Source organism: Emys orbicularis, chromosome 22 (assembly GCF_028017835.1).
Source record: "Emys orbicularis isolate rEmyOrb1 chromosome 22, rEmyOrb1.hap1, whole genome shotgun sequence".
NCBI classification, from domain to species: Eukaryota; Metazoa; Chordata; order Testudines; family Emydidae; genus Emys; species Emys orbicularis.
In genome coordinates this window covers 23,567,341-23,586,382 of record NC_088704.1, presented here as the reverse complement: position 1 = coordinate 23,586,382, position 19,042 = coordinate 23,567,341, and the positions used below count along the sequence as shown (strand labels likewise).

General features: G+C 41.8%; 1 protein-coding gene across 1 annotated transcript in view; it reads right to left on the bottom strand.

Moving 5' to 3' along the window:
• Positions 1-302: 302 nt before the first annotated feature.
• CAMTA1 (calmodulin binding transcription activator 1) overlaps positions 303-19,042 on the bottom strand; it is a 929,563-nt gene continuing 910,823 nt past the window's right edge. The window contains exons 22-24 of the mRNA XM_065421212.1: positions 17,890-17,920; positions 6,554-6,735; positions 303-366 (exon numbers count right to left, since the gene is read on the bottom strand). Of these exons, the coding sequence (XP_065277284.1) occupies positions 303-366; positions 6,554-6,735; positions 17,890-17,920 (277 nt within the window). The remainder of the gene's footprint in view (positions 367-6,553; positions 6,736-17,889; positions 17,921-19,042) is intronic.

The window sequence follows — 19,042 nt, the reverse complement described above, 5'->3', positions numbered from 1 at the left end:
GTACAGTTCCACACGTTTTAATACAGCCCTATATGAAAAGGATAATTAATCGCTTCTTTTGGAGAGAATGAAGCAACTCACAAATTCCTCCTGGTGTCTTTTTTCCCATGATCCAACAGAAGATTGAGTTCCAAGATGTCTTGCTGAACAAATTAAAAGTTGTCCATGAAAGTGCAAATGCAATGACCAAAACATTACTGTTAAAATCCTGCAGCTGAGATTCCCAGAACTGCAGTGGGTTTTTTGTTGTTGTTGCATGTCTCTGCTAAAAACAGAAAATGAAAACAGTCTGAAAAGCAATGTCACATTGCTACGGGATGCTGCTGTGTATCTTCAGGTTCCTTGGCCTTTTTCAATTCTTTCACTCTGAAACAATAAAAAGGCCCTCTATAACATTTCTATTTCAACAGGCAAAAGTCAAAGGGATCCCTCACTACAACTTCCACTATGAAGTAGCCATCACCTTAAGAAAACTCAGGAGTATCAATAAGAAAGAACCTCCTGATACAGTAAACAATTGGGAGCCAGGGAAGGGGAGAAAAAACTCATTCAGAAGGAAGAATTCACCTTTCGCAACCCATTTCTGGACATCTTTATTTAATACCCAAATTCATTCTACTATCAAATCGTCTTATCTAATTAATTGTCTTTTAGGACTGCTTTTCATCAACTGCTTTTCTGCTGCTGCCTCATGTACCAGATAATTTGAGCAAAATGCACTTTCTATGCTGCCCCTTTTTCACTGAACATGGGCAGATGCTGCTACATCCAGCATTGTGGGGAGAACAGATTTATTCCAGACTTCCATGGCAAAGTTCTACTTAATTTATCCAGTACCTTAGATTAGTAGAATTTATACTGGCATCAGTGTAAGCAGATACATTACTTCAACTTATTGTCTCAGTTTCACTGTCAGCATCTGCATAGTCTGGTTACTTGTAGGATATATTTATGTGTATCTTCATAATCCCCAGTCAGGGACACAGTCTCTCCATGGAGTACTAACTCTGTAAAGATCATTCAGATGCTACAGTTGCAAGAACTTTAGAAATGGAAGTGCATTCATAGATTTATGTAGCACCTATCACCATTGGATCTAGGTCCTTATTTACAAAGCTGTAGTACATTAGTTAAGTAAAACTATGAAAGTATGGGCAATTTAAAACTAAACAAATTAAATGACTTGTGTCATGCCTAGAAACCCATTAAGGCCGCTACTTGGCTAACATACTCTTGCTATGTCACTTCACCGAGGCTTCCTTGAAGTGACTAAATGAACGACTGCAAGACATCCAGAATTGATCTAGGCTATCACACTGTCAAGGCTTTATCAAGATGCTTAGTAATGAACCTAGCTTCAAGGGAGAGAGTTTGGGGTCCCAGTCATCATTAGGGAGGAAATGAGTTGTTAATGCAGTTCTGTATACCTCTGCTTTTGTATCCACTATGTATAGCTCAATCTAACTCTTCTTGGTCAAACAAAGCACTCAATGTCACAAAAGAGCTGCATAGTTTTTTTGTACTGGAGTTGAGGTAGCTCTTTAGGACTATATAACCCATATGATTTTGACTATTTTTTATTACAATATACACAACTTAGTAAAATAATTTTAGACGTTCTAGCTAGTCATGGACTCATTTCTATGAACCATCAAAATGCATTAACTCCAGTTCAGAATGAACAGCATGTTAAATCTGATTTAGATGCAGTGTATTGGAATAAGCTACTATATACAGAATCACATCTATGTGAAAAAAACCTGCCTGACTCTGCATGTCCTTGCTCAGTTATCCTGAGGGTAGTTTTCCCCCAAAAGGTTGTGATTATGACCCAAAGTAGAAGGATTTAGCAGAGCACATCCACAGTTGTTAGTATATTAATTTCTTAAGCAAATTGACCTAGAGACACTACAAGGGGATAAATTCAGAGGTGCTTTAAAAAGTATTTCAAGTTTCACATCTGTAAGTGGGCATAAGGGTGTCCAACTAAATCTGAATGAATGTAACAGAGCCATAGGTTAGCATAATTTAGATGCTATGGGGATAGAACAGAGGCACTTAGCAGAAAGAGCAACTAATAGAGTGCAAATTAAAGTAGGTATTCACCACTACATTATCTTTTGCCCCCCTGTGTGAAGGGACTCCTTTATACTTACATATTGATGTGAAATCACTACAAACTTACACATCATCTCTGAATTTGGCCCAGTGACTGTATTTTCAGCTTTCAGCTAAATCAAAGCTCTAGCATTCAGGACCTCCTGTAAGCTTGTGACACTGGGGGACATGGGCTCCAGCAATGAATGAATGGATCACATGGGTAGTATGCATGCATTTAGAACATTACTAATTGTCTTTATTTTACTGAAGTGTTTGAGAATTCCATGCTAGGGAGGACACAGAGTGTGCATATTGCTGATCAAACATGAAAATAGGGTCTGCAGTGTGGCATGACTGAAGCCCTGGCTACACTAACAACATCAACTATAGCTGAAAGTGGCATCTCACTCCCACTTTCTGAAACACTAAACAGTTTTGACTGACACTAGGATTTAAACCATTCCAGTACAGATTCAGGGAGCCCCACTGCTGTAAAACAATGATTCAATTTTGTAGTGTATTCAAAGTATCATTGCAGTGAAAGACATGTCAAAGGCTAGCTTTTCTTTTCTGCTGTAAGGGAGCTAAGGTGAAATCCTGGCTCCAGTGAAGTCAATGGCGAAACTCCCATTGACTTCAACGGATCCAGAATTTCACTCCAGTTGCCTGGGAGGAATTCTCCATTCTGTGTCCTATGGAGGTTACTCCCTATTTGCTCTTTGCAGCTCACGGTGGTGGTTCTGCTAATTATCTGGTGGTCCTGTTCTTGTATTACAGGATATACATATTCAGAACCAGTAGTGGGAATTTATAATACTGTACTTACACACAATAAACACAAACTCAGAATATTCTTAATTTGTTAAAACTTAAGCTCTCTTTCTGTGCAGCAGGAAAGTGAAAAGTTACTTCTCCCTAGATGTGCACTAGTTCACATTTTATGTTGAGACTAATCACACATATGCAAAAGATATCACCTACGATGCAGGACAGGTAGTGCAACTTGTGCATTTTTCAGTTGCACCTCTTACTGTAATATAAAATTCACCTGTTATTACTATAGGTCTCATTGAGAACATGCACGATTGGTAAGCTGTGGCTCTTACTGATACATGCTGTATCCATGTTTAGCACTACAACATGCAAGTTCTACACTAACAGAGCACACTTTTGCTGGCAAAATGCAAGACATGCTTTGCTGCCAACTTCAATCTTGGACATGCAACATCTGTACTGGTGCATACCTGTTTAACTGGAATATGCATGCTAATGCAAGTTGATTACTGTAGCATTCAATATTTGCACTAGTACAGATCCTGTTCACAAATATGCAACACCTTTCTCGGTCAAATGAGTCCTGTACTAGTTACTAGGTTTGTAGGCTTGTACAAATTTTGGAACTGCAGTGTTGATTGTTGCTTAAACATAAGAACATAAGTGAAAGATGCTGCAGTGTGCACAATTACATTCACAGACCGCATGTGCTTCACAACCTTGTATTCCACAGTATTTGGAAAATGACTTAAAGATGATGCTAGTTAATACTTTTTGAATTTGTTAATTTTTCCCACATAGTCAATAGCCGTGTGTGCAGGGGAGTGGGGAGGGGAGGGGGATAGGGGAGAGTATGTTTGTACAGGTAGTCATTTATTTTTATAATGTACTGCATGTTAATACAAAGAATATGCCTAAACAGTGTCAAAGTTGTGGTGACACAGACAGCAATCAAGAAGATTAAATCTAAGGATGATGTTTGATCTTTAACTCGTACTTAGAAATGCAGGGCCCAAGTGAAATATCCCAATACAAGGGGGTTCCTTGGCTGACATAGAGCTACTGGAATGGCTCTGCCTGTACTCTTTGTTGCTCCTCAGTATAAGGGGTCTGGCTGTAGTGGAGGAGGCTCTGGCTGTTCTTGGCTGGCTCAGTGCAGCTAGAATGTAAACTGAAGCACCTCTGAGGCTGCTCTTTTTTATAGTGGGGACTGGGCAGGCCCTGTGAGTTTGGGTGGAATAGAGATGGCACGAAGATCTCTCTTTTCTCCAGCCCTGTGCCAAGTGCAAGAATGAAGAAACAGAATCAGTCAAGGTCTTCTTTAGATCCATTCTGAGTTGTTTTTAAATTATGTTTGAGACAAAACATATACATGTTTTTCTTATATAGAATTTAAAATATTTACTAATGACCAAATGAATTGCTCTCAAGTGAACCTGAGTTAATGTTTTTGAACTGATTATTTTTGTGTCCAATAGTTCATTCAGAAGTCTTGCCAGTTTGTCACATAAAACGTGCACAATGCAAGTCCTTCAGAAACCCTCCTGGAAAGTAGTTATTCTTGTCACCAGCAGCAGCCTTTAGTCCAGTTTAATACTTCCATAATTAGACAAAAATCATTTCTTGATCAGTGCCAGTTTTATTTGGTGATGTTTTACAGTGATATAAGCTAGAACAGGAGAACAGGCCAGTTATCTTCCATTTACTAGACTCAGTGTAAAAAAAGTACAAACTAAAATTTCAAAATATGAAACAATGTGATTCCAAGATGGATTCCTGGACAAATTATCCCCTGTAAATAGAAATTCATAATAGCAGTGCTGCTCACACAGCTCACAAGAGAGCGACAGCTGACGCTGCCTTACTGCAACTAGCCAAGACATTCTCTGCACCTTGTTTCATCTCTTTCCACTTTGAATTTCAGGTGGGGAAGGGGGCTGAGGTCTGTGGAGGCTCCCTTCCTTTGCCAGCATTAGCAACCTGCCAGGAGTAAAAAATTGCACCAGATTTTTATAAAACGAAGAAGGCATTTGCCCCAGAAAATGACTGCTCTCCGAGTGGATTGTTCAACTGGGTCTGAGCAGACTCCGAATACTGACACCTGTCTCTGCACCTTAAGTCAGGGCAGCCATAGGCAGAAGTAGCACTAGGCCAAAGTTTTAGGTGGGGGCTGTAGCTTGTCTCAGCTCTATATGCATGTTCTCATTAGTTAAGCAAAAAGAACAGGAGTATTTGTGGCACCTTAGAGACTAACAAATTTATTAGAGCATAAGCTTTCGTGGGCTACAGCCCACTTCTTCGGATGCATATAGAGTGAAACATATATTGGGGAGATATATATAGACACATACAGAGAGCATGAACAGGTGGGAGTTGTCTTATCAACTCCGAGAGGCCAATTAAGTAAGAGAAAAAAACTTTTGAAGTGATAATCAAGATAGCCCAGTACAGACAGTTTTACTTCTTATCAAACTGTCTGTACTGGGCTATCTTGATTATCACTTCAAAAGTTTTTTTCTCTTACTTAATTGGCCTCTCGGAGTTGGTAAGACAACTCCCACCTGTTCATGCTCTCTGTATGTGTGTATATATATATATATCTCCCCAATATATGTTTCACTCTATATGCATCCGAAGAAGTGGGCTGTAGCCCACGAAAGCTTATGCTCTAATAAATTTGTTAGTCTCTAAGGTGCCACAAATACTCCTGTTCTTTTTGCGGATACAGACTAACAAGGCTGCTACTCTGAAACCTGTCATTAGTTAAGGGCACTTTTGAAAGTGCCTCTTAGTGCTGTGATGTGGCTGACAGGGCTGTTCAAGTGAAGTCCTGCTGGTGCTGAAATGTGAACTCTGTAGCCTGAGGCACTGGAGCGCTGCTCCACATGTGGCCTTCATCAAGAAGAGCTGTTATGCTGTTGCATTGGCCCGTGTGAAAGGTGCATAGAATTGGGAAGAAGGTGAATTTAATTTTTCATGTATCTGTGTGAGGTAGGGCCCCAGTGTCAAAGGCTCTACTGGAGCGCTCTGAATCATACATTTTGGCCAGAGGCCATGCTGGCCACCTCCAGGTACAGGGTCATTCTTCACTAGTGAGTGAAGGGCGGGCAGCTGGACTGAGTAAGCCAGGGTGACAGGGAGTATCACTGCCCCCTCTCCCCCCCCCCCCCCCGTTTACAGGTTCTAGTAAGCTAACTGTGAGGTTTGGTCATTTTAAATGTGAAGAACAGAGCTTTTGAGCTGTGACCCTGTAAAGTGTAAAGATCACAAACAATCCTACAGCTCCTAAAGTGCCCCAGCTAGACAGTTCTCATGACCTTTGGATTTTATTACTTATTCAAATACCATTAAGGAAGTTGCATTGTTATGTGCTGAAGCAATGTAGTAAGCAACAGCCCTGAAAGCCAGCAGCAGTTTGTATTGTATTATTTCCCTCAAATTTCAAATGAGAATTTGTGAGCAAATGAATTAGGCCTACTTAGAAAAGTTACAGCAGACGATAGCTTCATGGGTAAAGCGTAAGGCAAAGCTGTTTCATAAAAATTACTCTATAATGCTCAGCCAGGGAAATGTTCAATGAGTCAGTGAGTTTATAGCAAAAAAGTTCTGGCAATGCTGGAGGTCAGTAATATAAAGGACAGGGTGAATTAGAGCCACAGAAGGCTTTTTAGTCAGTTACCTGTTGCTCTGAGAGCTGAATTGGCTTGTGTGAAATTTAGGAAATGGGAGCTCTTGCCTTTTTCCAGATATCTCATTTGGATTGCAAAACAAAAAAGACAGAAAGGCCCAATAAGAATGACACCCCAGAGCATGGGGCCTGCAATTTAACACACACATTTGTGCTCCAAAAACATTCAGCCCCTGCAAAAGGTAAACGAAACAAAATTACTTTGGAAACTTTCATTGCAGCCACCTTGACACGCCCCACATGACATTTTTCTCCCATTATCCTTACATTGGATTACTCAGGAGAGGGCTTTGCCCCCTCACCCTAACATTTCCCCCATTCTTAATGTTACTACAAGACACATAAGAAATTGGGTATTTAATGCAATGGCTGCTGCATATCATACATTTCCTGCTTTTATTAAAATAACCTTGGTGTACAAGAGTGGGAGAGGCTGTATCTTTGAACTGCTGGGGGAAGGACTGGCCTGCAGAGAGCAACAGAGTACATTTTATGGGGTTGTTCATTCAGGTATGAAATAAAGAAGTTGTACTTACCAGAGTAATTGACATCACATGGTACATATACCCTCCCAAAAGCAGAGAACCACACATAACCAATGGGATGAAGTTTTTAAAAGGATGCTGCCATAAATGAATTTATTCCTTTTATTATTGCTTGTTTCCTATGGTAACTTGGATTGTTCTGCCCAAGAAAACAGGCTAGAACCTTTGTTGTAAGCAGACAGTAGTTCAACCAGTACAGCAGTTCAGGAAGACCTGATTGTTATGAATACCAGCTCCTCAGAGTTATGGGAGAAGGGGTCACTGGAGCATCACACATCTCTCTCTCTGAGTGTCTTGTAGCTGCACCCTGCATCTGTATTCTGAACAAAACTTGCACGTGGGAGGTTAATAGGAAGTTTAAACAAAGGAGCAGGTCAACCTTTTATATGTTTAGGAGAGAGCAATAGAGATTCAGCATAGCTGAAATCTCTCCAAGGTTCCTTTGGGATGAAAGGAGCTACTAATTGTGCGTTATTATTACCAGTTCCTTCTGAAATAGCATGTTATCACTGCTGCAGTAATGTAGCCAATTAATAGTGTCTAAATAAGGCCCTTTGAGATCTGCAGCTTTCTTACATAAATCCCATCCAAAAAATCTTAACCTGCACTGGGAAATCTGTTATATTTAATCCAGGTAATTCTTTGGGAGAACACCTTCTTCCCTTCGCCTTTTTTTTTTTTTTTTTAAATATTGAAACCTCATAATATAAACTAAAAATTAGGGCTGTCAAGCAATTAAAAAAATTAATCACAATTAATCGAACTGTTAAACAATAATACAATACCATTTATTTAAATATTTTTGGATGTTTTCTACATTTTCAAATATATTGATTTCAGTTACAACAGAGAATTCAAAGTGTACAGTGCTCACTTTCTATTTATTTTTTAATACAAATATTTGCACTGTAAAAAAAACCAAAAAATAGTATTTTTCAATTCACCTAATACAAGTACTGTAGTGCAATCTCTTTATCATGAAAGTTGAACTTACAAATGTCGAATTATGTACAAAAATTAACTGCATTCAAAAATAAAACAATGTAAAACTTTAAAGTCTACTCAGTCCTACTTCAGCCAATTGCTCACACAAACAAGTTTGGTTACATTTGCAGGAGATAATGGCACTCGCTTCTTGTTTACAACGTCACCTGAAAGTGAGAACAGGCGTTTGCATGGCACTGTTGTAACCGGCGTTGCAAGATATTTATGTGCCAGATGCGCTAAAGATTCATATGTCCCTTCATGGACCATTCCAGAGGATATGCATCCATGCTGATGACTGGTTCCGCTCGATAACAATCCAAAGCAGAGCAGACTGATGCATGTTCATTTTCATCATCTGAGTCAGATGCCACCAGCAGAAGGTTGATTTTTTTTTTTTGGTGGTTCGGGTTCTGTAGTTTCCGCATCAGAGTATTGCTCTTTTAAGACTTCTGAAAGCATGCTCCCTACCTCATCCCTCTCAGATTTTGGAAGGCGCTTCAGATTCTTAAACTTTAGGTCCAGTGCTGTAGCTATTTTTAGAAATCTCACATTGGTATCTTCTTTGCATTTTGTCAGTGACAGTGTTCGTAAATCAAACAACATGTGCTGGGTCATCATCTGAGACTGCTATAACTTGAAATATATGGCAGAATGTGGGTAAAAAAAGAGCAGGGGACATACAATCCTCCCCCAAAGAGTTCAGTCTCAAATTTAATTAACACACTATTTTTTTAACGAACATTATCAGCATGGAAGCATGTCCTCCAGAATGGTGGCTGAAGCATGAAGGGGCATACGAATGTTTAGCATATCTGGTATGTAAATATCTTGCGATGCCAGCTACAACAGTGCCATGTGAACGCCTGTTCTCACTTTCAGGTGGCATTGTAAATAAGAAGCAGGCAGCAGTATCTCCCATAAATGTAAACAAACTTGTTTCTGTTATCGATTGGCTGAACAAGAAGTAGGACTGAGTGGACTTGTAGGCTCTAAAGTTTTACATTGTTTTGTTTTTGAATGCAGTTATGTAACAAAAAAAAATCTACATTTGTAAATTACACTTTCATGATAGAGATTGCACTACAGTACTTTTATGAGGTGAATTGAAAAATACTATTATTTTTATCATTTTTACAGTGCAAATATTTGTAATCAAAAATAATATAAAGTGAGCACTGTACACTTTGTATTCTGTGTTGTAATAGAAACCAATATAGTTGAAAATGTAGAAAAACATCCAAAAATATTTAATAAATTTCAATTGGTATTCTATTGTTTAACAGTGCGATTAATTGCAATTAATTTTTTTAATCCAGTGTGTGTACAAGTGTTGGTGCACTGTGTGGTGTGTACATGCACACACAAGGTTTGTGTGCATGTTGATACATGCACATTTACAGCAATAAAGAATGAGTAGTTGTACAGTCTCTTATGCTTCAGCAAAGTCGCAGGTGATACACCTTGCAGCAGCTCATCACTTACATTTTCCAAATATACAGAAAAAATAGTAGTACAGGTTAAGAGAGTAAGAAGCAGAAACTGTGGTTTATTGTGAAAATGAGAACTGTGCACTTGGAATGATTTCTGATGCATCATGCTAAAATGTATTTACACTCCCCTTGTGCACATAACCCATTCATTGAAAAACTGGTTGATTTAAAGTCATTAGTCACTGGCTGTACTTCCCTGATTCACATTCTTTAATTATTTGTATTACAGTGGAGCCCAAAGGTCCCAATCAAGGATTGGGCCCCACTGAGCTAGGCACTATGGAAATGTGTACAAAGACACAGTCACTGCCTCAAAAATAACAAGACAACTGACATATGAGGCCGAGGGAACACAATCAAATGTGGACCATTTTTACATACATGTCTCCATTTGCAATATATTTTTTCCTCCGTTATTATAAATGAAATGCCAAGCCTCCCCTGTGCACCTCAAACTAGACATCACATAGTGGTTAGTTCCTTATACGTGTCATATTAAAGGTAGGTCTTAAGAAAAATCTCTGAACATCTGCTGCTCCCTTACCATCTCAGATGTCAGGGATTGTTATATTTTATTTAATTTATATAATATACATATTATGGAGATATATCTATCTCATAGAACTGGAAGGGACCCTGAAAGGTCATCAAGTCCTGCCCCCTGGCTTCACTAGCAGGACCAAATACTGATTTTTGCCCCAGAGCCCTAAGTGGTCCCCTCAAGGATTGAACTCACAACCCTGGGTTTAGCAGGCCAATGCTCAAACCACTGAGCTATCCCTCCCCCCTACATGAAGCCATTTACATCTATAGTATAAGTAGATTCCTTTGTTTTATTTGGAAAATCATGTGGGCTAAGAACTATCACTGTAGAGCTTAGTGGTAGAGGGAGAGATGAGCCATTGAATGGGAAATGGACAAAAAAATCCACTCATGTCTGCTGTACATTAAAAGGTGGGAAGTGTTAAATTGTGCTCCCCATACATTCTTGTAACAGAATAGAATATTTAATGTAGACAATTTCTCATTAAATTTCAGCTACTTACAGTGAAACTTCAGAGCTCTTTTTTTTTAAATATTTGAGGAATCAGTGTTTTACTATATATCAGACTGTGATGCAGAGAGACAGTGAAATCATATACAATTCAAATAAAAGCAAAATGATTGATGTTCCTGGCTGCTTTTTGATCATTTAATCAAGCCATTTAAATATTTCATACCAGTGAGTAACTACAAGATATTTGACTCCCATCCATCCTACTGTGTATAGCCTATGGAGAAACCTGCACATGTACTGCACCTTCAGAAATTGCTTCCTGTAGTTTCTGATATGCCCTACAATCCATTTAAACTGCAACAATAACAAGAGAATTCTTATGTTAAATAAATTCCATTCACAGGTAGCACTGAACTCTCTAGCCGCTGCAGAGCACCACACTAAAATCCCAAGGGCAGATCCTCAGCTGGTATAACTTGCCATAGCTCCACTGAAATCAATGATCTGTCCCCCCCCAATCTCTCTCCCTTCAAAATTATCTGGGTCTTTATTTTCATTATTGAATGCGACGAGAAGGTTACTCACCTTGTGCAATAACTGAGGTTCTTTGAGATGAGTGTCCCTGTGGGTGCTCTACTCCAGGTGAAGATGCATCCCTGAGCCTTTGCTCAGAAAGTTTTGCAGGAGTGCCAGTACAGGCTGCGCATGTGCAGTGCCTACCTAGCACTCTGTTGGCACCTCAATAGCACATGCGCGATCCAGACTCCTCAGTTCCTTCTCTACCCTGGAGTCTGCCCCTAACTCCGAAGTATGCGGGAGGTGGGTGGGTAGTGGAGCACCCACAGGGACACTCATCTCGAAGAACCTCAGTTACTGCACAAGGTGAGTAACCTTTTCTTCGAGAGAGATGTCCCTGTGGGTGCTCCACTCCAGGTGACTGAAGAGCACTGCCCGCCTAGGATGGTAGGGGCTTTGGAGTTGGCAGAAAAACAACTGATAGCACAGTTTGACCAAGTCGAGTATCTGCCTGAGGGCCTTGCATGACAGCATAATGTTTAGCGAAGATATGTTCAGAGGCCCAGGTGGCGGCCTTGTAAATGTCTATTAGGGGAACGTTGTGTAGGAATGCTACTGATGCCAATATGGATCTAGTAGAGTGCATCTTCATCCCCGCTGGAGGTTGTATGCCTTTTAATTGATAGCATAATTGAATGCATCCAGATATCCATCTAGAGATACTTTGAGTGGATATGGAGTTACCCTTAGAACTTTCTGCTATGGAGATAAAAAGCTTCGGTGAGACTCTAAATGGCTTGGTCCTGTCCAAGTAAAAAGACAGTGCTCTCCTAACATCGAGGGTGTGCATCATAGCCTCAAAAGTGTTGGCGTGTGGTTTAGGGAAGAAGGTTGGTAGCTGTATCGGTTGATTGATGTGGAAGGAGGAATGTATTTTGGGAAGGAATTTGGGATGGGTACGTAACGTTACTTTATCTTTACAAAAGATGGTATATGGTGGGTCTGCCATAAGCGCTTTGATTTCTCCCACTTGTCTGGCTGATATGATCGCTATTAGAAACGCCACCTTCATGGAGAGGTGTAATAGGGAGCAGTTTGCTAGAGTTTCAAAGGGTTTACGCGTGAGGGCTGTTAGGACCAAGTTTAAGTCCCATGGTTGCGTAGATGGTCTCACAACCAGATAAAGGGTTTGGATGCCCTTAAGGAATCGTTTTGTGATTGGGTGAACAAAGATTGTAGTGTCGCCGATTTTTTGGTGAAAAGCAAAGATAGCTGCAAGATGTACCTTAATTGAGCTGAGGGATAGAGCGGATTGTTTCAGTTCTAAGAGGTAGTCAAGTACAATTGGAAGAGGTGCAGATGTTGCAACCGTTTGTCTAGCGGCACACCATGAAGTAAATCTTTTCCACTTATGGAGGTAAGTGCTACATGTAGTCTGTTTCCTGCTGTGTAGTAGCACCCGCTGGACCTGTTCAGAGCAAACTAGCTCCTCATTAGAGAACCATGGAGAAGCCAGGCATTCAGATGTAGCATCCCTATGTTGGGATGTTGTAATTGGCCCTCCTGTTGTGTCAGTAGATCTGTCTGGAAAGGGAGTGTGATCGTGATACATGCCGACATCCATGTAATGTACAGATACCATACTTGTCTTGGCCACGTGGGGGCCATTAAGATGACCTTGAGCCCATTGGTCTTTATTTTCTTTATTACTCTGGGTAGTAATGGTATCAGCGGGAACGCGTCTAGAAGGTCTGTGTTCCAAATGATCATGAATGCATCCCTCATTGATCGCTTTGTCAAAGTGACCATTCAGAACCTTTGCTTTCTCACAAACGTGTTCAGACGCCTGAGATTGAGGATGGGTCGCCACCCCCCACTTTTCTTTTGTATTAAAAAATGGTGTGAGTAAAACCCCTTCCCTCTGTGTTGAGCAGGGACAGTCTCCGCTGCCCCTAGTTGGAGGAGATGTTGTACCTCTTGCGTAACAAGTGTTCATGAGAGGGGTCCCTGAAGAGGGAGGGGGGAGGGTTAAGAGGGAGGTATAGACAGGAAAAGAATGGTATAGCCCAATCTGATGATTTCCAGGGCCAATTTGTCTGTGGTGATAGCCACCCAATTGGGATAGAATGGGAGCAAACAGTCTCCAAAAAGCTGGATGGATGGTGTAAGTGCTGAAAGGGGTGAGAGGTCTTCCTGACCCTCGACCAAGACTTCAAATTTGCTTATTGGAGGAACTAGGTTGAGATGCCGCTGGTGGTGGAGGGCGTTGTTGCTGTGGTCTCTGCCTATGTTGGTTGCATGGTCTTTGGTGTTGCTGTGTGTAAGACAGGTATCTAGGTTGTTGATACAGTTGATGACTACAGCTGTAGCAGTGGACCTGGCGGCCGTATCAGCAGCATCCAGTGTGGCCTATAGAGCCATGTGTGAAATCATCTGTCCTTCAGAGACCAGACATTTGAATTGTTGTCTCTTTTCCCTCAGGAATGTCATTAATAATTTCCATAAATTTGCCATAATTCCTGTGGTCATATTTGGCAAGTAATGCCGCGTAATTTGCCACCTGAAATTGTAGTGTAGAAGAAGAGTATACCTTGCGGCCAAACAGATCCAGCGTCTTACTCTCCTTATTAGAAGGAGTGGACCAAAAGTGGTGTTGTTTGCTCCTTTGATTGGCCGCTTTTACTACCAGCGAGTTTGGTGCTGGGTGTGAAAAGAGGACCTCAGATCGAGGGAACATAACATTTTTGGACCACCCTCTTTCAGGTTGGGGGTATTGTAGCTGGAGTTTGCCACACTGTCTTGCAGGTTCCATGATGACCCCATTAATGGGCAAAGCTATCTTGGAGGAGGCAGATATCTGCAAGATATCGGTTAAGTCATGCTGAGTTTCCAACACTTCCTCCAGAGCAATCTTAAGCTCGTTAGCCACTCTTTTGAACAGGTCCTGAAAGTGGATAAAGTCTTCTGCAGTGGTTGGTGGTGGAGGCATAATAGCCTCGTCTGGTGAGGAAGATGAATTATTATTGGTTGGAGAGGTGTCTGGAGCCGTGTTCTCTTGTTATTGAATCATGGGCTCCTCCCTTGTGTCCGCCGCTATAGCCTCCAAAGGTGTAGGTGAGGGTCTGGTGTCTTCCCTACATGGACTGTGGCACCTGCTATGGTTCCTTCTATAGGGACCCCAGGGACTCCAGTATGGCCAGTGACCGCGGAAGGGCACTGGTGGTCCCATCCATGGGCGACCATACCAGGCTGGTAGATCATGAGAATATGAGGACTGTGGTGGTCCAGCAATAATCAGGGTCCCGACTGGGGAAGAATGGTGTGAGGAGAATACCCCTTCAACCTTGTCATCTTCATCCCTGGAAAACAGTGATGGTATCGGACAGAGCTGATGGTGCAGTACTGTGGGCCCTGGTGAGACATTGGTGCCTAACAGAGGGGATTCTGGAGTTGAGGAGACCACCAAATCTTTATGACGCAGGAAACAGAATGGTGCTGAGAGCATCAGTTCCGAGGGCAGGGTGCCAATCAGAGTGGTGGCGCAGTGCGCTAAGTCAGTGCTGAAGTAAATTGAGGTGGCGCCGTCGTGTTAGAAGCATTAGCCTGCAGCATGGGATTAGGAGTGGTTGTCAGTACCGTCTCCTTTGGTGCTATTGACGGTGCTGTGGTGGAAGCAGGCAACTTAGAGCCATTAACCTCGGCACCTGAGCGGTTGGTGCTGGCTGCGGCACGGACGGTGCTGAGCCACGGAGCGGCTGGCACCGATGAGAGCAATTTGGTCTGCAACCGTTTTGCGGTGGTCAGCTCTCTGTGAGGAAGCTGGCTGCTTTTTCACCATTTTATTTGTCCTTAGAGGAGCCAGGCCAGTGGTGGGAGCTGTGGGAAGCAGCGGGTCACAGGGACATGCTGGCTACCACTTCCTGCAGCTCTCATTGGCTGGGAATGGTGAACCGTGGCCACTGGCAGCTGCGGGGAACCGTGCCTGTGGATGGTCAATATCAGCAAAATGTCTCTCAGCCCGTAATCAGATTACCCTGATGGGCCGCAGGTTGCCCACCACTGATCTAGGCGGTGAGGAGACTGGTGACCTTTGGCAAGAAGAAGATTCCTGTCCAGGGTCAGAAGCTGGTCTGAGGGACTTTTCCATTAGGATGAGTGTAAGCCTCAGGTCTTTATCTTTTCGTGCCCTAGCTTTCAGTTTATTACAAAGGGCACATTTCTGGGGAATGTTAGATTCCCCCAGATTATGGACACATTGAGCATGTCCATCTGAGATAGGCATCGCCCTCTCTGCACGTCATGCATCTTTTAAAACCTGGCGAACCAGGCATTTTCCTAACTACCTCTAACTAAGCTACAGGATATAATTTTTCTTTTTTTGAAACGGGACAAAAGGGTAACTACTGAAACTTAACTTGTCTAAACTAACCTAATTTAAACTACTATCTATTTGAAAAAATTAAGGTTTTCAATGGGACTGCTGAGCTCCGTCTCAGGCTGGGGATGGTTGAGAAGGAACTGAAGAGTCCTGGTCGCGCACACGCTATTGAGGAGCCAATGGTGCGTGAGGCAGGCACCGCGCGTGCACGACCCGTACGGGCACTGCTGCAAAACTCTCAGAGCAAAAGCGCAGGGACGCACCTTCACCTGGAGTGGAGCACCCACAGGGACATCTCGCAAAGAAGAAACCTAACAAACGCTCCAATTTCAAGTTTCCATATGTGGATCTTGACAAAAGAATAAAGAAGTCTTTACATAGAGGGCACTTCATTCTGATGCTGATATTTGTTTACAGAATGTTCATTATTACATCACAAGCATTAAGGAAACTATTAAGTTTCCAAAATGCAAAAGTCTCACCTATAGAGTCCTCTCAGCAGGCTCTTTTAAGAGTGCAGACCATGAAAGATGCATCGATTGCAGGTAATCTTGAGACTACAGCATGCATGTATTCTTTTAGGAAAGGCATGATGGCACAATTTCTTTGTTCTCTCCTCTATTCCTAATGTGTGCCCTCTCACGCTTTTCTGTTCAGCTTTGAACCTGATTGGCTCATTCTGAATCATTAAAGTGTAAGTCTCATCATTTTATTATTTCTAGAACAAAGGAGTGAGTAAATGTTAAGAATTTCAGCTACAAATCCAGTACTTTTGTTCTGTGTTACCTGCGTGCATAGCTGGGAAGCTGGGAAGAAATCTTTCAGAGCTTCATAGCCTGTCCTATAGGAAGAAGTGCAGTTTGCAATAGTTGAGCAAGTGAATTTAGCAGGTAACCTATGCTGCTTCTTGTCTGCAGGTGAAGGGAAAGGGCAGAAGGTGACAAGGGAAGCAGCAGAGGACTGGAGTGGTAACTGCTAACTGTATGGGGGAATAGGGGAGTTAAAGAGCAATTCATTGAAGAGGATGAGGACTGTGAAAGGCAATGGCAAAACTGTGATGGTGGGAGAGGAGTTTGGAAGGGAAGCAGCATAGCTTTTTGAATAATGAATGGTTAATTTGCAATTATGCTCATCTTCACTGCAGTCTCATAACACAGGTCTTTGTGGCAAGCAGCACACCGATATATAGCTACAAACACCTGCACAGGCCCAACACCTACCAGCCCCATGACTACTAACTCAGTTAAACAGACATTAAATAGGAAAAATGGGGAAGTCGCCCATTTAATTCAGGACAGCATATTGGCGAGAAACAGAGTGTCCCAGCTTCCAGCTAGTAGGATTCCAATTAGGGTGCTATCTCTGGACCCTTTTCTAGGTGATAAGTCTAGAACCCTCTTCACTTCCCACCACTGGGAAGAAGGGTAAAGCAACCTCCCTGTCTCTTCCCGAACTCCAACTTTTGGATTCTTTTCTCCTCAGTTTGCTGTTTCTCTGAAAAGTATTGAGCATCTTCAGAAACACAGATGCAGTGTTTAGTTGCTGCTGGGAGAGAGGAAAAGAGTCTCCTTTCCTTAGCCTCTCCCACTACTGCTCAGCAAGAGCCTTCAGAAGTAGCACAGTGAAACTGACAAGCTTGTAATCGAGCATCCTGGTAGCTGTTCAGAAAACCATCAGGCAGCAGTGACACTGTGAGGAGACTGGGAGTCAGGATGCCCATGTTCTGTTCTAAGCTCTAGAAGGGAATCTGTGGAGAACAGCAGACTGGGGGTCTGAATCTTATTGCCCTGCACCAGGTGCAGTCGTTTACACCAGTGTAAAGTGAATATAAAATGATGCTATTCTGATCTGTGACATTTTACACCAATGCAACACACAATCAGGCCTTAGAAGGCAGGATTCTTGGATTCTGTTCCCAACTCTAATGGGAGGATGGAGTGCCTGGTGCTTTGCTTTAGTCTCTCCTGCTGAGCACATGACAAGGAAATTATTTTATTTTATGCTAAAATCTAATATTAATGCTGCAACATTTTAATTATGAAGGAAGTCATTACCCATTTAGCATGTGCCAGTGCAGACCCATTCAAGTTTAAAAAAATCTGTTAACAGCCATTTTGGATACTGTAAAGTTCCCACCAATACCACTTTCTAAGCATGCCCAGTGATGGATATAAAAGTCCTTTTCCCCACTTATTCATGCATTTGTAACATCTACTGCAGAGTTCTGTCCTGTTGTGAAAAGCAGCAGTGTTAGTAATTGCAATAGGGTTAGTTTATACAGTATTTTGTTTCATATAATTAATGGATGTGAAACTTACTGGCATATCTAGGCTGCAGCCCCATGCAAGCAAGCAGAAAGCAAAATATTTAAAATGGAATAGAGAGAGAAACTGGCTAGCAAGCAGCTAACTCACCCTTTTGTACAGCCTATGGTCCACCAGAGGGCTTCAGATAGCAAAACAATACCAAAGAGCTATTAGCATACACATGGCATCAAAGAAACCTTACAATAGTTTCACTTCAATGGAGGGAAGACAAAGTATTTCTATTTGCCTGGAGAGAGAAGGGCCCACTCTCCAGATGCTGCCTGTGTGATTCCCTCTCTTCACCAGGCAGCAGCAGATCAGAGTTCAAAACATTTTAGGATAGTAAAGTGCAATACGAAGTAAAATGAAGACAGATAGTTGTTCTGGTGGCATTTCCAGCCCCAACCTATCTTCCCTTGCATGATAGGCTGTCTTCTATCTCAGTCCTAATTTCACTGGCTACAACAGGACTATAATCCAGATGATAATCACAGCCTAGCAATACTACAGAAATACCTCAAGAAGATAAAATTTTAAATATAAACCGAAGGAAAAGAAAGGAAATAGAATGTTATCAGTTTACTGAAAGCTGACTGTGTGGATTGCAAGTGGGTGTCGATTCAGTTAAACCAGGCCCAGTTAGAACGTACATTGGTTCCACCTTTCCCTGTAGCTCTAAATCAATATTATTTATGAACCATTGACTAGCTGAGGATGGTTGGTGAGTCATTAAATATGCAAGCCTTTAATTCTGGTCTCACACAGGGACACTGTGCTGGAGGGCAGGTCAATAAGCAGAAGGTATTACTGCAACTTTTAGACTTAAGAGTCAGTCACTGGCTAACAGGCCTGAGCATTATCCACATTCAGAACTATTCAGCTGTGCATCTCTTGAAAGGCCTGTTCTGTCTCGTGCTCTATAATAAACACTTTCAAGGTAAGACATGCTGATACCATGATATGGTAGCATGTTTTTCTTCACATTCCTGGGGATACGTAACAGATGGACAAATAGATATTTTTCCAAGATCTATAGTAATCTCTGCATCTCCTACCTTAAGAGTTACTGTCACAGATGAGTGTACAGAATCTGTTTATGGGGGTCTATTTTTGTCTACACGATGTCTGCCCATATTCAGATGCATATATCTTAACAGAGATGAGCCCCAGCTCCAAAAAATCCTGCCTTCATCCAACAATGCACACTTAATTGAAACTCACATTTCTCTCTTCTATCCTATGCAATGTTCATGTATCAGTT